Below are 26,987 nucleotides of genomic sequence, written 5' to 3' on the forward strand. Positions count from 1 at the left end.
AAGATATTTAAAAAAAGGCTTTTTTTGAGTAACTTCTTGTGTAATCTTTTCTCAATAAAGATAATGGAATGTTGTTGAGATCAGGATATACTGTAACACTAGGTTTTCACGAGATGGTATATGACTTAGACCCTGCCTACTGGGATCTTTAGTCGTGCCATCTGTACGAGCATCTGTGTGACCATTTGTTCAGAAGAATCTAATAGGAAATGCAAGTGAGCAGCACTTTGTAAGCATCTATAAATGTTTGGTCCAGTCAGCACCTGCAGCTCACTGTGTGAGTTTATGTGAATGTTTATCTGATAGCCTGCGAAACTCCCACGTCCCCTGCCCTAGTTGGGAAACTTTCAAGTAAAAAGGCTGTGCTAAAGATGGAGGAATCCAGTGCTTAAGGAAACGGGTTCTGTCCCTTCCTACTCTCATCTAATAAGGGAAGGCTACTCAAGCTTCTCCTTGTAGTTTGTCCTTGGGGTGAGATGGAAGATGTATAATTCAACCCTTGCTCTTCATTGGCACATCTACAGTACTTAAGTTCTTCCTGGTTCGCTCAAGGTTTTGTTAAATGCTTTTCGATGCGGTACAGGCAGAGAAATGCTTCCTTCTCCGGTCTTTGCTTAAGAATAAACATCACACGGGGATCAGCCTTTCTTTTGCAACTCGCCGTTCTCTGCGGCTTTGTGAATAAAGGCATTCATTATTTTCTCTTAACACGTCAAGCGCTTCATTGTCGCGTCAAGTGCTTCTCCAGTTACTTGAACGATTCGACATTTAGAATTAAATAGCACAGACGGCAGAATGCTGATTGTGCAATGGGACAGTGCACCTCTGGCCATTGGAACCTGAGCTACAGTGCCTCGTTTCACCTTGTAGTGTGTTGGTACAGCAGGCATTCTAATTATTGCATCAGTTCTGCTAAATGTCAGTCCCGTGAGCTTGTAGCAGAGTTCTCCAGTACAGGGCTCTGAAAGGGCTGCAGGCTGATGAGGTTTGGGCCGGACCTTCGATTTGATCATAGAGGTTAGGGATGGTCATCTCCAGCCCTTGAGGGGCCGTGGGCTGCTCTGGGTTTCGTTCCGCCTCTGAATTATGCAATTGAAAAATATGTGAAAGCAGCCTTTAACAATGGCTTTACTCTGGGGAATAATATTATGCCCCTGCATGTTTTCAGTAATCGGTTGAAAGGGAAATAAAAGCGACTCATATGCAGAGTTCGGGTTAAAATAAAGATTCTAGGGCCTCGGGTAATTTAGTTCTGAGATGCATGTTTTCATCAGCCAATTTTCCTAGCTTCCATTTTATTTCCACTAGGTGTCGCTGTCCGTCTTCCATTGCCAACATTCACCTGAGACGAGGTCGTTCGGCAGGCGCTCGATGTATTGAATCGCTCTTCGAAGCGCCCGAAGAGACAATAGCTGTAACAGGTAGATGTCAGCCGTGCTCATAAGTTAATCAATAAGCGAAAAGAAAGGAGCTTAAAGGCGGGGGGAGGCAAACTGGGTGTGTGCATTTGACCTGAACTGAACTCAAGAAATCCGGATCCAAACGACAGTAGGAAAATACAGGCATGCCACGGTGGGTACCGAAGCAATCTGGAGATTTGCTGGTGGATAAAGGGGGATTAGTTACGCGTTCGCTATGCTGACTTGCGCTGCGAAAGTGCTGAAAATTCAGAAGTGTGCGCGTTGTAATAGGAAGGAAGCGCTGAGTAAGAGAGGTCTGGGCAGATGGCCGCTGGCTCCGTCTCCCCTGCTCCATTAAGCAGGCAGCGAGGTGCGGACACACCGGGGGATACAGCGCTCGATCGCACTCCGGAGATACTGTTAATTCCGGTTTGCTCGACTGAAACGATCTAGGGGAACAGTAATACCCAGGGCCTAATATACGATGACAACGACGATGATTAAGATTGTTTAGGTAGTTCTTGTAGCTATTAAAATTCCCCAAGAATACTTATAATTAATAAAGTGTTTGTAAACTGTTGTCTAGTTTAAGTTTTATAGCCACGCGGGCTTTTAATGGATGAGGAGTTTATGCGAGTAGCTAGCTAATACGAAACACGCCTGCGACTGGTGGGAATGGGCTCTGAAAGATGCACTGGGAGGTTGTGGGTTCAAAACCCATTCTGGGGCACAGCCCGTGTTCGTGTTAATAGGGCTCAGCGGCACCTGAGCCCGTAGCAGGAGGTGACGTCACCCCCTTGAATCCTGGATGATGATGCAGAGTTCACTCGCCAGGTACCTTCATTATAAAGCGCAGGGCATTGATTGGGTCACAGTGTAGTTAAGAGAATTACCGTCCTCTGTTCCCTTGACTAGATATCACATCCACCGACTTGTTTTTTAACCAATTTGAGCGTGTTCCTAAGTGACCACATTTCTAGTTATAATTCAGATGCGACTCACGAAAGGTGGTACCACAATTATGTTTACTGTTATTAAAAGCGGACCCTGCTGCTTCCGGATGTTCATATCTCTGGGCCGATACCCGATACCCCTTCCTCGTCAGTCCGGCCTCAGCTGCAGTAGATCCGCTAGAATAGCTCTAGTCCGGCCTCGCTGGGATAGTTCCTTCTTTCCCATACCTAACAAAACACCACGGCCAGGCGGATTCAGTTATTCTACAGTTGGGAGACGCTATGCCCCACGCTCAACCTGTAGACCCAGCAAATCCGCAATTCTTGTTCCCTGTGGGTGTCCCGCTCTGCTCCAGGTATTTATGTGAAGGGTTACGACAACGTTTAGATGACAGATTGCCGACGGCAAAATGCTGTCTGCTGTAACGGGACGGTGCGCTTCTGCTCCAGCTCGTCTCCTCTCTCTGCCTCTGAGTTGTGAAGAGGACCGGCGGGGGGGGGGGGGGGGAGATGTCGGCAATTACACCGCAATGGAAATGCGGATCAGGTGCCCCCCTGGTTAAAGATTCATGAATTACAAAGCGGGGCTTCTCTCCTGACCCTGACCGGCTGCGAACTTTTCTTCTTTCATTAGGTGAGAAGCGGCGCTCTCTTTGACAGGTTAAATACTGCTCCGTGTATTAATGAGCCGGGGTCCCGGAGATGGGCGAGCAGGCCGTCTGCGGTCCCTGCCCTGCCGGCTCCCGGTTTAGATCACAGATAAGGGAGCACGATGTCTTTGCGTTGCCTGCGGTACAAAAAAAAAGCACGTTGCCCGCCCCGGGGAATTAAAACATATATATGTATAACGTTTCAACTTGAAAGTCTGTGGGGGTGGCGCCGTGAGTTGAATCAAGAGTGTGTGTCACCATATTTCGAGAAAGCCAACCTGTGATCTTCCCACTGTGGGCAAGCTGCCCGCTTTAAAGATGCCTAAACGTACAGGAAATCGGAGGCAAAGCAAGTGAATACAAAGTTAAAGCAGAACCAGGCGAGATGTCAGCGTTATCCGGAGCTCTCAGAGACACTGCAAGCAAAGGCGTAATTCGGAACGGAACTGAGCCCCACAACTATCGCTTTGAACAGAGGTCCCCAGTCCTGTTCCTGGAGGGGGAGTGTTTCTGCAGGTCTTCTCTGTTTCTTTAAAGTGCCCGAAGAGCTGGAGAAAGATGTTAGACTGGTCCCATTAAGAGAATAACGAAATTCTTTAGGTCGTTAAGAGCCCAGCTGGACTGAAAGCTTGTAGATTCACTGCCCCGCCGGACTTGGGTTGGGGGACATTTGTCTCGCAACAGCTGCTGAATTTAATACGAGATAGTCATTACAAAAGCGTGACACTAGATGGGGCTTGACGTCCAGATTCTCAATGCCCGGATTCCAGTAACCACGAAATCGGTACTCAACATTATGAAAGCAAAACAACAATGAAAGCAAACTGATATATTCATGAAAAAATAACCACCTTTATCAATTTCGGCATTCTATGTGTCTGTTGAATTTTTCAATGCATAATGTATCGGTAGAGGAGTGTGAGCCATCTGTAGTCACGCAAAGTATTAAGGGTGAACGCGTTTATTCTGCGCGAATCTCCGACCGTCATTCAACAATTAATCATATAATGAATAAGCAAGATGAGTAACTGAAATCCCTTGTTCGTAGAATTAAATTGTAATATCTGAAACGGGGCACTCTATAGCTATTAGGTACTGTTGCAAAAAAAAAAAAACACCAACTCAAACAGCTGAAGACTCGGGGTAACTTCCAAAACGAGCATCATTCCTCCAGAAGGAGACTGCTATCAATGTGTGCTCAGACTTCTCCTCGGATAGACTTTGAACACCTTCCAAAAGTATACTTTTGCACTTTCATGGGAGAAGCCGAAGACAAATATCCACAGTAGTGGACGATGAAGTATCTCTTATGAAAAGTCAAGGTAAACTTGCAAGACATTTAACGCTGCGGTCCCTCTTTTTTTCCCCATAAAACCTACAGTTATTCCAGAAAATTCCGAGGATTGCAATGCATACCGTGCATTTAGTTTGCTTTTAGTTTCACACGAGTTTATCTCGCTGTGTTCTGGACAGTCCGGGGTCGCGTGGCCAGTGTGGAGCTTACCTATAACTATGGCAACAAAGTAACGGCCGTTGCCGGTGTGTCCGCTACACAGATTTATGCGTTGCAAAAAAAAAAGAACAATTAAACTGAAATCCCACAAAACCAAAACTTTTAAAAGTTTTGCATAAATACACACAAATAGCCGATGTTGGTAAAGAAGAAGACGCCCAAAAGGTAAAGCGTAAAAACGTTTTAAGGGATGAACGCATTGTGTATCGCAGTAACAAGTCTTTATGGTTTTCATGTACAGAACATTTCCTAAGTGAATTTTAAATATATGTTAAACGGTGTCGCTGTATCCAGCTCTGTCTTTGTTAAACACTACTCTCATTAGTTCTTTTTTTAACGAATAATTTCTCACCAACTCTAGCGAAACTGACCTTCAATAAACCGTTAATTTGCTCCCATAGCTTCCTGGTGAATGACGTCGTACGACGGAGAAAGGTCAGTGGTTTGTGTTTTTGTAACCGTTAAATATAAAGATAACGTTATTACGCTATTAAAATGAATATAAAATACAATATTTAAACATTAAAATGTAACTTATAAGGTATATGGGTCGTGCATAGGCTATGTGATGGAGGTCTATATCACTGAATACGATGCAACATTCAGCTAACCACATTTCAAGAATGAAATTAAGAACCTTTAATGCTTGAAACAATTCCAGCACAAGACAGGGTCTTTAGATTCATGTCAGTCTCCTCGGACATGTCAGCTGTCATCACATTTTAAGTGTAAAATGTAAAAGTGATTTACTGGGGTGACCAAGACTAGAGCTTCTGTAGCTGTTCAAATTGGCACACGTCCGAGGTGGCTATGAGGTCAGCCGCTAGCTCAGTTGGGGCTCAATAGCCAGGATTTTTCAAATGCAAATTACTTTTTTAAGATTCTTATTCAATTAATTGAAATTAGCGTAGCTCTAAAGGTACTGTCAGGAGCAGATGGCTCCAGTCCTTGGCAGCAACAGAGGCTTCTAGATTTCCTTGTAACTAAGTTCTGTTGCTTAACTGCAGTCCCGGACTGCTCTGTTTTTTTATATTTTTTTATAAATGTTATGTGATTCGTAAGGACCTGGTATGTGATCCTATCCATCCGTTTTCTAACTGTTTCATCTAGTTCAGGGTCGCAGGGTCGCCAGAGCCTATCCCAGCAAGCAACGAGCGCAAGGATAGGACGCTAGTCCGTCTCAGGGCAGACACACAAACTCAGGCACACACAGTCACACTAGGGCCAAATTTTGTTTTCAGAAGGCAAAATACCTACCAGTATGTCTTTGGACTGTGGGACAAAACCTATGCACCTGGAATAAGCTCACACAAGCACAGGGAGAACATACAATCTCCACACGGAGTGCACCCCAGGTCCAGAATGAAACCTAGGGCCCCAGCACTACAAGGTAGTAATCCTAACCACTGCACCACTGTGCTACCCAGTCTGTAAACTTTCTGAGATAAACCATTGGCATAACATAGTCGATTTCTGAACTGGACTTGTCCAGTTGTAGAGACCGCTTAATGTGATGCTTAGAGTACAGCACCTCTTGCCCTCAAGAGAGAAAGGCAGACGGAGAGAGAAATGCAAGAAGTTCCCCTTCTCCCAGCTGATAAGCGAAAATGGGCCTTAACTGCGTGCAGCCGCCAGTCTTTGATGAAGGTTCATTAGAATGAAATCTAACAGCGTCTTTTGTTTTGCCTGCCTTGATGTGCGCCTTGTGTTTAAACTGGATGTTTTTTCGTTTTCTGTGCACACCAGTACGCTCATCGCACTAAAGCATTAGCAACAGTCGTTCTTCGGTACTTACACATCACACAACAGCTGACGCAAAACTTCAAGGGCTCCTTGGGGAAGGCTTGTAATGCAATATGCTTTTATTTTTATTTTTGATAAGACCAAAGTAAATACACCGTTTTTTCCTTTCCGTCAAATTGATTTTTTTTTTATCCTAAGGAAGATACAAAAACGGGGTGTTTTATAGGCCTTATACATTGAAGAAGAGGAGAGCAATACTATAGGTATCCTATTTTGCATACTGTGCTGGAGTTAATGTATATAAGGAGGGAGAATTTTAGGAGAAGATATCATTGCTTCTAACATGTCTAGTGAAAAGCTCTAAAAAGGCAGTGACAAGAGCATTCTTGTTTCCAAACAAGAGAAGTCTCCCTGAAATAGTGCATTGCAAATATGGGGCACACCTTGTAAACCTCAGAAATCTTCATAGATTTCTTAATATGGTTCACCTGGATTTTTTTCTTGCAAAGCCCCAGCAAGCTTGAGCACTGAATTAAAAAACAGTGTAAAACTCAAAAATCTTCATAGATTTCTTAATATGGTTCACCTGGATTTTTGTCTTGCAAAGCCCCAGCAAGCTTGAGCACTGAATTAAAAAAAAAAAGTTTTTGAAGTCTGACATGTCTGCATCCACTTTATGGAGATGTCAGTCATTTTATTAATGCGTTACCAAGGATCACAAAATGGTAGGACTGCTTTGATTGCCCTGTATTGCTGCTGTGTCAGTAATGCCTGGTTTTTGAAATAGGTGTAGGGAATTTAGTGTCACATTGTGAATATTGTCAGACATTCTCAAGACAGCTGCCTGGCAGGTTCAGTAATAAGCCTAGTAGCCATCAAGGAGCCTTCATGTCAGTGACTAACCTTCCCTTAGTCAGCAATGCAAGGTCATAGAATGGACCACTGGGAGCCTGGAAGAACAATCAGATAGAAGCAGAAAAGCAACTAGAATAAACAATCAAGATCTTAACCTAGAGAAGCCAAAGAAACAACTGATCAATGATGCATGCTTTACCCTGCTCCTTCCTTTTCTTAACCCTCCTGCACTCTCTGTCTGGTAAATGCCTTTACAGCCCTTCTCAAGCTATTTGTGATAATGTTGTGCAATGTAATCTCCTGTTAGTCTTATTAGCCTGTTTTTGGCAGCATAAAGCTCATGTTCTCTGAGATTTCGGAGAGCTAAATTTGACTACTGTAATAGTTTTGCATTAGTATTCCTGGAAAGAGTGTATGATAATATTTGATAGACCATCAAGTGCAGTCTTTTCTGTTGTGCTCTCCACCTTAAACCAAGAGTTGTGTAGTAATGTTATGGACCTTTTGTTTCTGTGTTGCCTTGTTTTTTTCTCTCAGGGTTAATGTAGACAGTTGTTTTTGTAAATTTAAATATTTATGGTGCATTTAGCCATTTCCTTATTTTCCTTAACTTCTCCTTAATGTTCTTTCTCTAGCATGACATTTCCACAAACATGTGAACAGAATGTGAATAGTGCATGTCACTGATGCAAGTACAATGCAACACCCCTACCCCTCAGGGTTTTCCTCTTGATTTCAGGAGGAGGAAATATATTGCCCATGAGAAAGCAGTTTGTAAGAAAATAATCAAATAATATCAAATCATTTGGGCATTCTGACAAATAAATACAGGTATTTAATATCATACTGATAGGCATAGATGAACCCATGTCCTGTGGTATTCATTTTCTTACCTGCGTTGAACTTTGCAATAAAAAAGGGCACACAGCTCAAACACGTAAATTAGGGCATTCTTAATTTTTATCTCTGGTTCCTGAATGTGAAAGAGACAAATGGAACATCACAGTCTGTACTGTATATGGGACACCAGCTAGAACTGTGAAGTTAGTGCTGCTGGTGTACCACGTCTTCCCTCTGGTGGATGAAACATGGTTCAAATAAAAAAAGTGTTGTCATTATTGTAAGAGAACTCACAGTAAGCCTAGTTTCCAAAAGTTACATTTTACTGTAGTGTGTCCATGGGCAGTGCAGTGGTTAGCATTCCTGCCTCACAGTGCTGGGGTCCTGGGTTCAATTCCATACCTGGGGTGCTATCTGCATGGACTTGTGTCCCCCTTGTGTTTGGGTGGGTTTCCTCCCACAATTCAGAAACATTAACAGGTTAATTTGCTCCTGGGAAAAGTGGCCCTAGGTGTGAATATGTGCATGTCTGTGTTTGTCTATGTGTCTGCCCTGCAATGGACTGGCATCCTGTCCAGGGTGTACCCTGCTTTGTGCCCATTATGTGCAGGGATAGGCTCCAACTCCCCTACAAAGAAGAAGCAATTAGAAAATGGATGGATGGCTATTGTGTCATGAATGAATGACTATGAAAAAAAAACATTACAATGGAAACTGATCTAATCTTACCACCACCACCATACCCAGCCATGGACCTAGGGTCTGGCTTGGCCCTGCAATATGCCGTCTGTCCTGATCTTCAGCATTAGGGATATGATGTTATTCTGGGGACTTTGTCATGAAGGCGGTCTGTATCTGAGTCATGGGCTGAGTGATTGGGACTGTCTATACGAGAGTTGTACAGGTAGGGTTTGTATCCAACCTGTGCTGTTGCTGTGGCAACACGCACCCTGAAGTGTCATCAAGAAGACAGGTTAAACTTGTAAAAACAATGAAAAACTCTGAAGGGTGCCAGCAGACGTGTAAGTTTTTCTTTGTAGCGGAATACTAAAAATGTGTTTTTCTGTTTTCCTAATATGAAAGACCTGTGAACCATACAACTGTTGAAGGAGAAAGGGAAATGGTGTTGCATTACTGAAATTGGAAATGAAATTTAGATGAATTCTGGAGTTTTGTGGAGTTGAAATCAATATTGTTTTTAAAAGTAAAATTAGTTACCTCCTGAGCACTGCAAATAAAGGCTTCACAGTGAACCTCTGTATTCTATCTCCTATAGGAGGTTTTTAGATGAGTGACCAGGGACTAGAGAGACTGAGATATCTCTCTATTCTTCAATGAGGCATTGTATATTTTTTTATATATTGTGTGTCAGCATATAATGTATGATTTTTTTGTATTGATTCTGTTATGGCAGATTTTTAATCAAGGGATCCTAGTAAAAATAACTTCTGAACTTACTATTTAAAAGTGAATGAGAGGAAATAACTCGGGTGTGTTAATCACCACCGACCAATGTAAAACTATAATACTTTGAAAAATAATTCCCTTGTGAGTGCAATGTCATAATGCAAAAAAGTATTAATATATTGAGTTGTGCATATAGTGTCTTCCAAATGCAGCGAATAAAACATGGTACATGAGAGAAATCTAAACACCTTTTCCTAATTAATTGATTAATTAGGACAGGCTTTGCCACTTTAATATAAACAATTATCATGAAAAGACAAAACCTTTAGATTCTCTGAGAATGTATGGCTCTTAGATAGAACTTTGTATATGTCATAGTTGCTTGATGAAAGTAGAAATTTTGTGACACTCTAGAAAGGAAAACAAAATTTGGTAGGGAATGTTAAATTTCTAGTTTTCTTTTTCATTAGCAGTAAAAAGAAATGTTTAAACCACTTTATAGCAGATTAAGTGTATTTCTGGTTTCTAAGGATTTGCCAGCAGAATGTATGTAGCTACAGATTGGCATATAACTGATAGACCAGGGAGATTTAATTTCAGGGGGTGTAAAAATGCATTGTATTGCAGCTGCCAAGATTGGCACAGATAATGTATTCCAGGGCATTCACTAGCCTTTTTTCAATCTAGCTCCTCTCAGTGAAGGCTAGTGTGACAGCTGCAGGAAAGAGGAATGTCCCTAGCTATCCTGTCACCCTTCTTTTCTCCTCAGCCCTCACACTCTCATTGCTTCCTCTTTTAAATCCCTGATTGATTTCCACAGTTCAACAGCCTCTCACGTTTGCATCCTGCCTCTGCTCTTTTCTGATCTCCCAGTGTGATTATGGGTATTTGTGCCTGAGCGGTTGTAAGTTAGCTCATACATTGGAGTTCGGGAGCACTTGGTAAACTGGGCAACCACTCCATTTTTCCCTCTGTTTTGTGAAGGCTGTGCCATGTTCAGCTCAGTCTTGGAGTTCTGGTTATTGATGATGTTTTTACTCGTTTTGTGATTTGCTATATTCTTGTTGTTTTAGAAAAATGTCAGGTGGGTGTAACTGTCTGTTTTAAAGTCTGAATTGAAAATTCCTAAGTAGTAACACTGTGAAGTGAAGAATAAAATTCATTAGCAGTGATTATGTTTGTTATAATTATTTATTAGGAACCGGGCTATTTTTAACAACAGAGAGAGTGGAGCACACATCAGGAATGCACTTATATACAGGGGACAGTCTCATTCATTTACCTAAGTGAATGGACCTCATATTGATCTGTTCAAGGCATTTAACAGATGTAGGACATTAAAAATTAAACCTTTCCTTTAAATACTTTATCCGTTCATTAATCAAACGCAGATGCCATTGTGACTACAGGCGTCATTTGAAAATACATCTCTGTCACATGATAATATTGCTGCTGAATTTCCTTCTTTTTTAAAGAGGTGCCTATTTACATGTTAAAGACTTAAGAACCTGCAACAAAAAGAGACTATACTTTCTTACAGCACTTAATCTAGGCAAATAAACGTCATTGTTATTAATGGATGTATTTAGATGCCATTAATATGCTGCTGCAGAGCAGTGTTTCATATCTTTTCTGGGAAAGAAACCATGGCTTTTAGAGTACAAGAGTTGCATCTCTCTCATGTTATTTTGAAGGCTTAATAGCATTTCTGACACACTCACTTAACACTGATAGCTGAGCAGATTAAAGGAAATGCACAAACATTCCATAAACTGTGGATTTGAATGTTTTCATTTAAATAAACAGAACAGCTGTCAGAATTATGATGATATATCTGTTGCAATGTTGGTTCGCTTTGTGAAGTTGTTTCATGCTTAACCCAGCAGTAATATCACATTGAGTGTATATGTATTTATGAATCAGAATCTCATGTCATATTCAAGTTAATACACATGTTTAAATATGGAGTCCTCTAGGGTTAGTTTCTTGCTGTTCTCATCCTTTTAACTCTGAAGTAGTCAGTGACTGGTGAGTTAACACTTATTAGGGAAACATATAAATAAATGTAAACAGGTGATACCCAGGGAGAGACTGAGCGAAGGTTAGCTTTGACTTTCTCACATAATCAAATGGTCCTTATTTTGATTGGGTTAGTATTGTAAAAGTTTATTGTAGCAACCAAACTAAAGTGTGCAAATGAAATGTCAACAAATTGCCCACAAACCGCATTGACTTTTCTCCCGAAAAGCAAACATTAAAAAGATTCCAATTGATTTTGATGACAAAGTGAACACTGCAGTCTGTTAATGAAAGTGTGTTTTGTGTCACGTAAGGAGGCAGCTGTGATTCTGTGTGAGGTGGGTGGATTGAGGTTGACTGTGGCACTGGCAAAATGAGCCATAATGATGTGAGGAAGACCATGGCAGAACCGAAGGCTTTCAAGTGGAAAGACGGGCTTTGGTTATGCTTTATTTAATCAAAGAAATATTTTTTCTACCTGGATTACCATTGTCACTGTAGTATTTTAACGCCTGCTAAGATTTTGGTTAGTTTTCTTAGACATATTCAGCTAAAATAATCTGTAATGGATTAGTAGATGTGTGGTCTATACTTTTTTGCATACTGTATGTATGGAAATGCATATATGTTGTTAAATTTGTATTCAGGTTGAGTAAATTGAGTAATACAGATGATTTTACATGTGTAATCAAGATAATGCTCATAGGCTCAATTTTCAAATAGAAATGCACTGATGTTTGAACAGGAAAACAGCACTCATATATATTCACATACAATACAGACATTACTCACTGCTGTGTACAGTGAAAATATAATATGTATTTGTCTCTTTGGAAGGCAATGCACATCACATCACTGCTTTTAACGTGCTATTCAATTTTGCATTTGTTAAATTTGGGTCCAAACATGCTGTACTTGACCCTGCATTCTGCAATTGGGTCAACAGGCTTGAAAGTACCCTTGACCAAGGAAACCATGCTTTTCATTAAGAGTTATTTGGAGGCCTGTGAATGCAGCTTGATTCGCTACATTTTAAGTCTGTGCCTTTGGGTAATGCAAACAATCCTGCCTGCTAACGAGGAAGATCATTAAAATGAAGCTAATATATTGCCAATCGTCTTTATAAAGTGTAGAGCAATTTGTTTTAGAATCCCAAAACTCTCCTTTTGCTAATAAGAGAGGGGGAATGTATTTCTGTGCTGAGCTTTAAAACTCTAGGGCTTTTCAAAACGAGAAGTGGGATTAGGAAGGCAGTAAAGAAAGCTGGTGGTAAAAGTGACTTAGGCGGGAGACGAAGATGTTAACTTTTCTGAGTAATTGTGCCCCGTAGGTGCACTCACGCAGGGGTTCTGTTTACCAACAAAGAGACAGCTTCTGAAAGGCTAGTCAACAAGGTGAGACAGCAGCATCCACATGTCAGTCAGTCAAGGAGATTTAAGTCAGGTCTGTTTAGTCTTTGACTTGACACGGCCCTGCGTTCGCTGAGTTTAACTGCGATCCGAAGATTCCCTTCAGAAGCCAGGAGGAAAAAAAAACGAGTGACGAGTCAGCTTTGGGCCACGGAGCTCTCCTCCTCAGACTGAGGGCTTGGAAATAAACAGCAATCACTGTAGCATGACTTAGAATCCACAGAGCATCCAGCTTTAATTGAGCTCTCACTTACTTTAAATTTAATGGAAAACCAGGCTTGCTTTTTCCAGTTACTGAGTAATGAACATGAATATTTAGGGGCTGTAATAGGATATTCTTTTTCTTCCTTTTTTTAGTGATTGAGCTTTATGTTCCTCTATAAAATGTAATTAATTATTACATTGCTCAACATTTAGTAAATAACAGTAAGGGAATATGAAAAACCTTGAGCTAATTTGAGTAAGCAATGGACACTATTTCATATAACATAAGCTGTCCAAAATGCTTCTCTTTTATGAAGCACTACACACTGAAAAGAGTTTAAGTAAACCCTTATGAAACATGCTGTATGATGAACACTATAATATACTATGGTAAAACGCCTTAGATTTGTTATTAGTCAGAGTAACAGTTTAATTATGACCATTATTATTTCACTAACTAATGAATTAGCAAAATTCAACATGCAGGTACACAAGAGAAAAAAACCTGTTAAACAAACTCAAGATAAGCATTATGAGTAACTTCATTGAAATTAAAAAAACTGTAGATCAGAATGGTTAAATATCATGGGAATAGCAAAAAGCTATTAGCTCCTGGCAATGTGCTTCTTCACAATTAATATGCATACTTAAAAACAGATCTTTAATCACGTATGTTTGCATGATCATGCAATTCTGGGGAGTATATTCAATATACATATTCAATTGAAAATAATTCTGTTAAAAATTAATTATATATATAGTTGTAGACAAAAGAGCATTTGAAAAGACAATTACTCTTGAAATGTATATAGGATATATAACATACATTTAATATAACTATACCTATCTTGAGATTATTTTTAGTTTGCAGTCTGTTTTTTTTAAACGCCAGTTATTTTTGTTATACCCACATGATTTTGGAATCACCAGTTGTGTGATTTGTATTTCTCAGCTTGCTGCTACAGTCCCTGTGACAGAATCAAACGGAAACACATTCAGTGCTGCCTGGAGGAGAGGCACGTCCCTCACAAGGTTGCTGTGTTGGTGGGAGCTCAGAGAGCCCTGTATGATGAATCCCACCCTAACCCTCAGCAGTGCTCGGCCACTTAGGGAATCCTGGCCAGAGACGGTTAGTGACCTGACCCAGGATAAAACCCAAGGCACTTGGATCATAGAGCTCAGCCTGGGCTCAAGTAAGCCCCTTCACTGGGTGAAACACCTAGGACGTCCCCAGTCTATTTCTACATATATTTTAAAATTGGGTTCTAGCATCTTTCCAAAGATATGGTGGTTCATTTATTTTGTGGCTTTAGTTTATTCTTTGCAATAGCAGTCTTCAGGTTAGTTCATACAGTACCACTTTAATGAGATTGAAGAGTGGAGATTGAGGTGGCCTATCAATAGCTGTAATTTTCCTTTTTTGCAGTTATTCCTTTGTAGACTTCACAGAAATCTTAGGGTCATTATGCCACTAGAATACAAATGTCTGTCTGATAGACCTTTTAGCACTGGGTAATGTATAGTATGAGAGTGCACAGTTTCTTGATATTTTACTGCACTTGTTGATCCTTCTGCAATACAAAGGTCGGTAATGTTTAAGGAAGCAAAACAAGGCCATATTACTACATAGCCCCCACCAAGAGGCATTTTGATGTTCCTGATGGAAAGCTTAATTTGTTTTTCTTTAGTGCAATGTATTCAGTAGGATTAAAGGTTTGTTTCCTAACATTGTCCTTTGTTTGTCAAAACAGCCTTTTCACTATACCAAGCTGATTTCCTATATTTTTGGTAGTTGTATGTTTATTATCCAAGTATTTGTTTCAAAATATTAAGTTGTTTAAAAATTAATATAATATAAATGCTATTTTATTATTACTTAGCAGCTTTTATTTGAAGAGGTCAAAATCATAGAATTGCTGAGAAATCACTTTCTCTGTTTTAAACTGCAAAAACATACAAACATTAAAAAGTACATTGAGATACATGAAAGAAAAGTGTGTGAGAAAGGAAAATATGATAAAACAAGAAATAAAGACAAATTGTTTGGTAACCCCGCGATCCTGAATCGGAAGAAGAGGTTGAAAATGGATGGATGGGATAACCATATGTTAACCTTAAAATAATTTATTTATTTGGCCTTATAATTTGTAATTACATCAGGAAAAAACAAACAATACAATGTGATAAAAGCCTACGCATCTGAAAACAAACCTCAGGGCTTCGACACATCATATAATATCATATATATATTGTATTTATTATTCAGGGTCATTAAATAATGCAAAGGGATATGAATTATATTAATATGCATTTGTGACACAATTCCATATCTAAATGCTGTTTTCTATTCCCTTTTAGTTGGGGGATAAAGAACACAAATTTTGAGAAAAGTAACCTCCCAATCTAAATAAATTCAACATGTTTAGAAATGTCAATACATTCCTCTTCATACATACTGGTAGTTTTGCTTCATGTAGATTTTGAACTTCACAGCAATTTGCATTACAAATGGGTCCCTATGCTAAAGCATAGACATATGTAAATCGTAGCAAGAAATAATTATATAGTAACTTGTTGCTTGTAGGTTTGGTCTATTTATAATAAGTAAGGTGCCATTATACTGACTGTAGGTGGCTACTGAAAATATGGGGTGGTAGAAAGCGTATGATTATTTAGCCTTTTAAATGTTAAGAACAACTCTGAATAAAAGGTATGCTATTCAATTTAGTTTTCTCTTGAATTATCTACATTCTTTATAAATAGTGAGAGGCCTTAATGGCTTTATGGGTTTCAGTTTTGATTCTTCAGTTTTCTGTAAAAGCCTTCCAAACATAATTTTGAAAACTTTTCAGAAAAGACAGGACATTAGCATGGAACAGGATAAGTGGAGATGCTTGCACAATGAGTTTGATTAAACAGAAAAAAATAAAGCTGAAATGAAGCTAGAAATTAAAACGTGTTTAGTTGCTTCACTCCTGAAGGGCTGCTGTTTCCCGGTTGTGGAATGGTAATGGAGTGTCATCCTGTGCCCTTATGTGAAACAGAGGAACCATAATGTAATGTTTCATTGAGTGAGGCAGATTAATCCCACATGGGATATAACATGAGGACAAACTTGAAGCCCGACCTGTGTGACGTTGTAGTGTAGGGTTCCTCATACATACAAATGTATTTGCCACATGAACAATGATGTGTATTGTCTAACTGTTTGTATTTAAATGCATGTGGTTGAATCTTAATTTAGTTTAAGTAGTTTAATTTGAATATTTCTCCATCGTTTCCATAAAAGTAATTTGAGCAGGACTGTAAACAAAAACCTGAACAGAATGGGAAAAAACAGCTGCTTTCTATGTTTCCTATTCATTACAGTTTTGATAGCAAACCATAAATTAGGATCTGTGCCAGGATAGGCAACTCCATTCCTAAGAAGTCACTGTCCTGCAGCTTTTTACAGGTTATAGTTACAGATTTTACAGGCACTTTTGAATGATTACCACACTAACACCTAAAAACACAGGTGTTCTCACCTCTTATCCAAATAACTTGTTCAATTAAGGAAAGATCAGAGGCAAAATGAAGACCAGAGAACGCTCTAACTGGAGTTATCTATCTGATCTAAAAATAGCATCAAGAATCAAGCAATAGGATCTGAATAAAAACAGCAAGTTTTTGGTACAGTCTCTTACCAAACAAACCATTTTGACTGCACCTGCCAGTTAGTTCTTTGTACATATTCCCTATTGGTAAAAAATACATATTACAATTTATGAAATGTCTTAATCCAAAATCAGTTGTACAAAAATGCAAACACTGTCAAGGAATGACCTTGAAATAAGGCTTTTTGTTTAAACTATAATATTGATGGTTGCAAGTTTATATTTGTTGCTAATGACATGATTATATATTAAAGAGCTAAAAACATTAGGGTTTAGCATCTGCGTTACTAAATTGTAGCTTTGAATAAAATATAACTTTTATATAATGTCTTTTCATGGTACATCATTCCAAAGCACTGCACAATAAATATTGCAACTGAGACATATGAAAAAATCCATTCATTTAACAGTTAAAAGCATTTGAAACTAATGCACGCCAAAGTTATTACACTTATTAAAGATTTATTTTAGATGATGTAACTTTCATAATTTTACCTCAATGTGTTATAAAAAAACAGTGGTGTTTCGTGTCATTAATTGAATGGGAATATTTTACCAAAGAAGCCAAACAGAAAGTAAAAAAAATGAAAATTTTAGGGAACGCAGATTCCTTCTTAAACATGAAATGGTCCGTGATATCGGAAGAAAGGCGTTTCTTGCAGTACATGCTGCTGGCCCAGCATTGAATTAACAGCACCGTTATGGCCGTTAGAGGGCGTGGTTACAACCCCTTAGGGGAGGTTTTCAAGCAATGACGTCAAAGGGATTGGTTACATGACGAGTTCCAGCTCCGCCCCATGTGGGTCAAGGGAGTGAGGGGGGGTGGGGGGAGGGAGCCAGGCTGAGCTGATCCCACGTGTGACGATTGCATTCCCGGCTCAGTAATATTCTCTTAGCGGGGCTTCGCTTAGCTTTTGCTGTGTCTGTGTGTGTGTTTGTTAGTTACTGGCTATAGTTGGGTTAGCTATGGAGGGAGACGGGAGCCAAGCCACCTCTGGAAGCCCAAATGATTCGCAGCACGACCCGGGGTAAGCAAGGAAATAATAATCGCACTTTTATTTTTTGATTGAAAATGTAAAATCTTCACTTGTTTTAATTAATGCATAAGCATTATTATCTTCCGGAAACAGTTAGTTACACCTTTGTTTGATTATATTCAGCACACGGGGCCTCCCCCCTTTTTTGAAGATAGCTCGCTAGGCTAGCAGTAACAGAGCTCTCTCGCTCCTCTGCCTTCGTTTAGCTCGCTTTTTGTAAGTAGTTACACGTCAAAATGGCCGATCTGACATCTGGACTCACTTCTGCTATGTTTTCTCCTTACAGTAAAATGTTTATCGGCGGCCTCAGCTGGCAGACCTCACCAGGTGAGCGATTTATTTCTGGTCCTATTTTCGGCTTTGTTTTTGAGTTGTATTTTGTAGCCGATCGAGTCCGCCTGAGCCAGTTCTGCGATGTGGTGTGTGTGTGTACTGTATGTGGGATAATGTTGTGTACCTCTGTGCGCGCAAGGTTATTTTGATTTCCAGTCATTTAAAGTCCTCTATTCGACCCCTGTGTGCATCGCGGGTTATTTTAAATAATTGGAACAGCGCTCGTCTGCCAAAACCTATATAATAACCAGATATCTCCCTCCTTTCTTGTTTACAGATAGCCTTAGAGACTATTTTAGCAAATTCGGGGAAATCAGAGAATGTATGGTGATGAGAGATCCCACTACAAAACGCTCCAGGTAAAGAAGATGTTCTGCTACACTTTTCATTTTTGTATTTATAGTTGCGACTTAAAATGTTTATTGCTTTCATAAGGTAACATTGTTGACATTATCGCTCCGTTTCTCGCTTTTTCAAGCAGTTCAATTTGTGCTTTGCAGGGATGTTGTGATTTGACATTGACTTGGGACTTTTTACAATAGAATGCTTACCAAAGCAATCTGCTGTTTTCCCTCCCTTTAACTCTTTTAAGCACGAAACGTTCACATGTTTTAATTATTAATTATTTAGTCCACGATGTATATATTCCGATTAGTTTTACCTACTTCGAAAAAGTAAATTTTCGGGGCAGGTGAATAAATAAAAGTATTGAACACAAAATACCGATTTTGCGGCAGCTGTCTCAAGCGATACTTTGCTTTCCAGTAAATGTAATGCACGTTTCTTGTATATTGTTCGTGAATTGTTGTTCCTGCTGCTGTTTCACGCTGCTTGCTCTTTCTTTTTCAGAGGATTTGGGTTCGTTACGTTTGCGGACGCAGCCAGTGTAGATAAAGTCTTAGCCCAGCCACATCACGAATTAGACTCAAAGACGGTATGTTTGTGTTTGTGTTGATGTCATTTTGTGCGGTGTCTGTGATTAACAGTGTTAAAGGGCCAGCATCCCCAGTTCCATTGTGTCTGTGCGAGTTGCGCAGTGACATTATTAGAATGTCATAATTTAACCCTTAAGGAGCCGGGGGTGCCTCGTTGATTTTTATCGATTAATCGCTACTGCACCTAAAATGTTTCCAGTTGCTTTAATCTAGAAGCGGTAGGTAAAAGTTATTCAGAAGTACGGACGTACAGTAAGCTAGAATCAAAGCGATGTGCGTTTTAATTGGCATCATCTTCCAGATGGACGTAATTGCCGCACAAAGACGTACTGTAGCTTCAGTTATTGTTTCAACAACATTGTAAATCATTGACTGTGTTTTATTTTTAAAGATGAATCCCTTCATTCTGTTGACGTGGGGTCCGCGAGTTGCGATAATAGGTCGTCAGTGGTGAATAATTTTTTTTAAAATTTGTGATGTAACTTCTCACCATTAAAAAGACGGTAATAGTAATTTTAAAAATAACGTTTATATGTCTTATAAAACGGGTTTTCAAAGAGTGTCATTTCATTAGTCAGCTGGGTATTCATATAGCATTTTTTTAGATATAAAAAATAATTAGAATAGGTGTACTCAAGTTTAAATTTGACTTTGTTGTTAGAAATGTCTCCCAGAGGCTTGTTGACCTTTGCACAAGGTGATATCCGCCTGCACTTTTCCCCTAATTAAGCACCACTCAGGTGTGCACAGTCTGTCACTCAGTATCCTTGTTGAAGAGGATTTTGTGAGCCCCGTCTCTGGCCCGCTCACTTGGTGATTGGCCTCCCTTTTTTCTCCCAAGATCTAATCAGGGAGGTGACTTTCTCGTCGCAGTTTTGCGTTTTTTTTAAATTCAACATCATAACATCACACCGCTGTCTCTTAGATCATAGTGCTTAAGATCATTTAAGAATTATACAGCTTGTTTCAGGGACCCCTGGAAAAAAAGTCGGAAAATAGTATAACGTATATCACCTTTATAATTAGATGAAAAAATTTAGTAGTTAATTTTTAAATGAACACCTTTCAACTTAATCAACGGTTAAACATATTAAAAACTGTGATTTACAAAAGAAAAAGAAAAAAAAATCACTTTTAGTGAAAATTTTGACCCTAAATTGGAATATTAATCTTTACTTACTGGATACCGGATAACCTTAACCTCCTTTAAAATAAAAAGATAAAAAATGTGATAAAATGAAAATGCGATACACCTTAGAATGGTATATAACAGAGGTGCATAAATCATTTTTAGAAAATGTGTAATGTGGACAGGAGTTAATAAAAAAACGTTTTAATTCAGATTTAAAATTACCTGTCAACACAAGGTTTTGAAACTTTAAAGATGATGGTTGTGCTTTTAAATCTTGACTGTGATTTTCTGTTTTTCCTAGAAACAATGTTAAGTAAAACCAACTGAGACTGAATAAGTCAAAGCTCAGTTTCCCTCCTTCTGTGTAATTGAGGTTGGGAACACACGACTGCTTAGATCTGATTTGATCCAACCAATAATTTTCTTTTGTTGATTGGGAGTAATCAAATTATTTTCTGATTCATATTTTCTTGTAAATATGTACTGTAGTGTTTATAAACTGTTTTACACATTTACATATTCCATCTTTTCAAACCCATGTTTTTTAAAAGTGTTTCTCAACAACCTGTGATTAATAACAGAATTATTGATCCCAGAGGATGGGAAAATTCTAGGATTGAAATGCAAGCAGTGTTAGCAATGAATAATTCTTTCCAGAATTAGGATAAATATTTTTTTCTACTTCACAAAATATTTACAGTTCAACTATGTTAAGATTGTTACGGTTTTTGTTTAAGTTAATAGAAACTAAAAACAAAATATTTTGAAAAACAGAATGGGTAAATGCTAACAATAGTTTAAAAGGGTCTAATTTTTAAAAAAGGATTTGAAACAGTCTTAATAGACCATACTTGCTCTGCTTTAGACTCTTAACCAGACTTTCTGAACACATCGTACATTTGCGTTAGCATCTCTAAGCAGGAGGTAGTATCCATCCGCTCTTGCTACTGGCACAATTTAATTTTTATTTTTGTTTTCTGTCCTTGAAATTAAATCAAAAAGTGACAGAAGCCTTCCAAATATGCATTGAAAAAAGGCAACATGTTGTGTTCCATATATGCAATACATGAAGACCGCAGAGAGGCTGAAAACAGCAGTAACTTGTTGCATGTACAGCTGTCCTGAAATGATTGGATTTAGCATGGCCGAGCACAGGAGGGTGCTAATTAAAGCCTTTTTTTCTGAAAAAGAGCATTTTCACATTAACATCATTGTTCTAAGAGGTAGAAAAGCACTGGTTAGTGTAACAAAGAATAAACATGATCTGACGTTTTATGTGGGAGAATTATATTATTCCTCTGTGAGTCCAGTTGTTTTGTACAGATTGCAAACTTTGAAATATTGTCCTTCATGCCTGCTTTTATATGGACCAGTCTGGTGGTATCCCCCCATATAACACTGTCAAGTGAAATGTTCAGTATGGGTTTATAAAAAAAAAAGTTCTTCATGGTTTTTACCCTTCTGAGGACTTATGATCCCACATCAAGCACACCAGGAAAGTCCACAACTGTGGTCTCTTTTTTTTTTACTTTTTGGGAAGGAGGGGGGTGAAAGAGCTCTGAAAAGCACCCTCATGTGACTGCGAGGAGTTCTTTCTGCTGATCCGGGGATGTTGATGGGCTTGTCTGAATGCAGTGTTCTGTGACTTTGTTTCAACGTTCAGTACAGGCAGCAGATCGGTTGGGTATTGACATGGAAACGAAGCAGTTGTTTACAGTTGCATTAAGGCTTTGTTTAGGTAATGCTTAACTTATAAAAAAATAGAGTTGTACCAATAGACACTTTTTTTAGAGGACTGTAGCTGACAATACAAAGTAGAATTGCATCTAACTGACTAATTTTTATTTTGATTTCTCGGTAGAAATAGTTTTTTTTAAAGCGGGGAAATGCAAAAGGTACTTTCTTATGGAGCTCACAGCTGTAAAGCTTCTTTAAATCGGCAATACTTGTTGCTTTTTGTACATTTATCATTGCTGTGAGCTTTTATTTGCTGATATTGTTGCTTTGTTTTATAAATTTCAAGTATCTACTTTAAATGCTTATTTTCAAGCTACATATCTTTGTTAAAGAAAACAATGATCTTTGTTCCACGTTTGTCTAAAAAAGATAAATGTGAAGAAACTTCAGTTATATTTTATGCATTTTAGGTTGCAAAATAGAAATTCATGCCCTATTGCATTTCCCTGGTAATGGGTACTCTTAGCCAGTGCTAAATTTATTCCGAATCTAATTTAATTCTTTCAAAACGATAGCTGTGTAGTTAGAGTAGAGCAGAATCTTAATTTTTTCTTGTTTTGTGTTCTTTGCTAAAAAAATTACTGGTAAAAACATTGTTTCTCAGACACCAGAAGTAATGCATCTCTGCATTGAATTCTACAGTTCTTTACATAAATAAATCTGAAAAAACTGGCAAATTGTATTCATTTTGTATCAATTTAAAAAATGTGGCCTGGCTGTAATAATAATTCTTGAATAAAAGGCAGAATTTATTTTAATTCATTTTAAAATTAAGATGCCTCCGTACTGAGCTTTCATACTAAACTGAAAGTACTGAAAAATGTGAGTACTTTAACTTTATGATAGAAAAGATTTAAAAAGGCAAACGCGCCGATAATGGATGTTGTAAATAATGCAGTGATTATTTCCTGGATGAAGAGTGCCATGTTTTGTTGTTCTTTGTTTAAGCTCAATAATTGAATGGCTGGAGCTGAAGCGTGACCTCATTGATAAAAGTGATACTCAGACCCTACTGAAATTGACAGTTAGTTGCTCTTGATGCGTCACGGTGGTTAATGAGCACAGAACACAATCAGTCAGCGGACACAATGGCCCTTCACTGCAGCCCCCACGGACTTCAAACATTGTGGGATGTTTGTACCAGGAAGGGCTTTATTATTTTATTTTCAACTGCTCCTGCATTCCTGTGTCTGTAGACCCTCATGGCCAGCCTGTTAGGATCTCTCTTTGGTTGTGATTGGAGGTTTCTTTGCACAAGACCTTGAATCAGCATTCAGATGACCTCGCACAGCAGCAGTGCTGCAGTTTGCTGAAAATATCCACAATATGCGAGCTGCACAGACATGCAAAATAATTTAAGCCCCTCCTCATTAAGTCCTGTAAAGCTTAAATGTTTTTGCCTTTAGTGGTTTCAAACAGGAATTTCCTTAAAAGTTTCTAACCTTTTTTTTAGAAAGGATCCTGACCTTGAATCTGCAATTCCAAGTGTGGCACTAATGGACTAATCTTTTTTTTTGTTTCCTTCTTCCTCAATGAATCTTGTGTAGTGTAATAAGTAAGGAGTGCTGCCAGCAGGTGCTCAGACCTATGGCCTGCACAGAGTCGAGGTATCCACCAAAACCATCCAGTTGCTTTACAGGAGTCCAGTAATCACTGCACTCTTGAGGTTAAGCCCAGTGGAGGGACAGATCAGTGAGATAAGAACTTTGAAGCGGCTCTGAGGTTTACAGTGCACCTTTTAGATCTGTGCACCACTTCTGAAAAGGTAGAACCCAGAAGTGGAAACAACACAGATTTCTGTATATATTTTTCTACATTTTTCACCAGCCATGAAAATTAAATGGTGTTTTGGTAACTGGTGATGGTGTGTTGTAGATCAAATGCTTCAAAGACTAAACCAGAAAACCGCAAAAATCTTGGATTGTATTTTTTTAATAGAAAGCTATTATTCTGAGAGGGTAGAACTTTCATAACCTTCCACTTATTCTCTCAATTTTATTTTTCAGTTTATTATAAAACAGTTATTTAACATTACAAATCTGAAATCAGGACCAAAACACCTTAAGTCAGCATTTTTATGGATTTTACTTTAGTCATTTAAGTTTGACAGTGCGGTTTAATTAAAGTTGATTAGCCTGTTTTAAGTAAATATGCTGTTTCTTTATAGGTACAATTGTTTTATGGCTGTTTATTCCTTGCTCTGGAGAAAACCACACTGTAACACACTACACTATATTCCTGTACAATATTCTGCTAATGGCCTTTTTTCCCCTGGGTCCGCTCTGCCCTCTGGGTGGGAAAAGATGTTAATGTGAAAAAATCACCTCTGCCTACAAAAAAAGCAGATAGTACAATCTATTCATAGCATTCAACCTGGCTGAGATAACCGCAAGATGCATCGTGAATACTGGGCTGATTTAGTGCAGTGTCTCATAACAGAGGGGTCTTGGAGAGCAAAGGGGATTTTTATACGGAGGATAGAAGAACGGGATTTAGTTAATGTAGCGGCCGGCTGATAAACTGTTTACAAAGCAGGTTCGTTTTCCTTCTCTCCCAAGCTACTGTAGAACAATAAATAGGCTATACAGAAAAAAAATACTTGGTAATCTAGAATGTCACCATGTTTTATGATCAATACAACTGTTCTGATATGTAGATGAAACAAACTTCCGTAATGTATTCTCTTGTGATTTGTATAATTTAAGCATTAAAGGAAGAAACATAATCCTGTAATTTGAAGATATTAATCAAGTTAAACTACAACAAAGAATAGGAAAGAAGTCAATATGCAGTCAATAAATATTCAGACCCCCTTTAACCTGTTCTTTTATATTTATCAGTAAAACTGATTTTTCAGTTTGTTTCAAATGTCGTTAATACTGAGCTTGATGTAAGGGTAAATGATACAAATGTGCCTTTTTTACTATATCAAAATGTTTTACAATCATTTTACATTCATTAATCAACTTTGTAAAGAAATATACCGCAGCATGAATAATGCTGCATTATTATAATACAGAAAGGTCGGCCTTAAACAGATTGAAATGCACCATTTAACATTTATTGCTTTAAATGCTTTGGAAATAATTCATGAAAAAACATTTGCTCTTTAATACATTTTTTTAAAATGCACTTAGAACTGCTTTGGCGGTTATGATTTCTGTCTCAGAAATTAGCCACCAGTGCTTAAATGCATTAGCTACAGATGACAGTGTTAAATCAGCTGTCTTGAGTATGGAAGAGGATAGACCGTAGAACTAGTTAACCAATCTAAATGTAAAATAGTTACTGACTTTGACATTGCTGTAAAAACAAGCAATTTTTTAATATAATTTTGTTACTTTAAAACACATAAACCTTTAACCTCCAGTGCAGAGTGAAAACTATCTGGAGAATTTCCCCAGAAGCTATAATAATATATGAAATCCTTTTGGAAGAACTGAAATAACATTGTTAGCAATAGCCTGCTGCCTGAATCCAGTATATATCCCTCAAAATCACAAGAGGCCTAGTGGGACTGTGCTTTAAAGAACTATACTGTAAAGATAAAATGAAGTAAAATTAAAAAGATGGGGTAATGGCTTTGTTTTAATTTTTTTTAAGCAGTTAGGTGCACTGCTTTAACATCAAGTTTAAAACCATTCAAAAGCACAATACCATTTAATGGTTAAAAAAATAAAAAAGGTAATATTCTTGCTACAGTGAGCTGGTATTTTGTGTGAATTGTAAGGCAGGTGGGAAAAGGAAGGTGATAGATTTTTTAAAAAATTATATTAAAATCTCAACAACTTGAACAATAGATAAGATATGTCAGAGGTGGAAAGGAAGGCATACAAAACAAATGACTGTGTTCAGGTCTGTACAAAGTATTACATTCCTTGAAAAGTATTAAGTTTGATTAGGATGATCTTTGTCAGAGTGGCTTTTCCTGGGGTACCCAGCTGAGATTGGGTTTAGAAATTACTCACACCAACTACTTCCTGTGATTGTGTCTTGCCTTCCACACAACAGTGTTGTTTTTGTTAATTCTGCTAGTTGGGATCTTTCTCCAAAATTATGCATTTTAGAAATACTAGAAGGGGTTGTACCTATATTTTTTCAGTATAGCAAGATGCTTTGTTATTGCTCCTCATGCTTATGATGACATTATAATATCTGATACTCAGCCTTTAGTCAAACACTTAAATATTCAATTGATAAAAAGAAATGCAAGTCCTTTTCTGTGTTTCTGAACATCAGATTTATTCTGTAAATCAGATTTATTTTATGTATGAGAACAGTTTCAAACACACTTTTTCAATCAACATTGATGGGTTAGTTTGAAATTAATCACAAATCGCATACAAGGTGCATGAAATACTTCAATTCATTATTAATGTGTGGTTGATTAGGCTTCAAGAACATGCTTCAGTATAACTTGGCAGGCTGCACAAATGAATGAAGATGATATAGCAAAATGAAAGGGAAGAATTGCAGAGATTGTGCTCACTTCTGGTTATTGTTGTGCGGCTTGTTCTTGTCATTGAACCCTAAACCACAAAGATTCATCCTTTTCTTTGTTTCTTTTTAATCTCTAATCAGCCTTTGAAAGCTCAAAGTTAGCACTCCCATTTGTGTCTAAGCACAGGATGATGCCATTAACTTCAGTGTCTGAGAAACAAGTTGGAACATTTTCAGTTTTCTTTTAAGAAGTTTTTGTTTAAATGTTGTTAATGTTGTTCTCCAAGACTGAGGAATGATGATTTGTTATAACTCTCTCCCACTTCCCCTCACCCCTACCCTCTCTTCTCTTGTTCTTTTTATTTTTCTAGATCGATCCTAAAGTTGCCTTTCCCAGACGAGCTCAACCGAAGGTAAGTAGGAAACCACTTGGTTACCGTTTCTTTACAGTTGGAAGACGGTCTACTAATTTTTGATTTGATTATGATCTGTATAGATTTTTGTGTACTGGTGTGTTGTAAAATAAGACGATAGCAATGAACTGGATTCTGTCGCTGCATATCGTTGCTTTTGTATGAAAGGAGGAGACGGGTAAGGTACACAGAGCCGTCCAAGCTGTGCTTGCATGCACAATGAGAGTGGACACACAACATACTTAACCTGAGGAAAGGAAAGACAAATAGGGAGCAGTCAGTCCTTGCAGATCCTAAAATTCAGTTTTTTT

The 26,987-nt window shown here is 38.3% G+C and overlaps 1 protein-coding gene across 24 annotated transcripts in view; it reads left to right on the forward strand.

The window, feature by feature from the left end:
- The first annotated feature begins 4,882 nt into the window (after positions 1-4,882).
- msi2b (musashi RNA-binding protein 2b) overlaps positions 4,883-26,987 on the forward strand; it is a 249,468-nt gene continuing 227,363 nt past the window's right edge. For 14 of the 24 annotated variants that reach the window (XM_088615744.1, XM_088615730.1, XM_088615729.1 and 11 more), the window contains exons 1-5: positions 17,472-17,677; positions 17,973-18,013; positions 18,297-18,378; positions 18,869-18,953; positions 26,635-26,676. In XM_088615744.1, coding sequence (XP_088471870.1) covers positions 17,616-17,677; positions 17,973-18,013; positions 18,297-18,378; positions 18,869-18,953; positions 26,635-26,676 — 312 coding nt within the window. In that variant the 5' untranslated portion in view covers positions 17,472-17,615. Of the gene's footprint in view, positions 4,952-17,471; positions 17,678-17,972; positions 18,014-18,296; positions 18,379-18,868; positions 18,954-26,634; positions 26,677-26,987 lie in introns of those variants that run through there. The other 10 variants (XM_088615750.1, XM_088615747.1, XM_088615738.1 and 7 more) reach the window with 4 other exon arrangements.

Source organism: Lepisosteus platostomus, chromosome 22, assembly GCF_059453375.1.
Source record: "Lepisosteus platostomus isolate fLepPlt1 chromosome 22, fLepPlt1.hap1, whole genome shotgun sequence".
Lineage (NCBI taxonomy): Eukaryota > Metazoa > Chordata > Actinopteri > Semionotiformes > Lepisosteidae > Lepisosteus > Lepisosteus platostomus.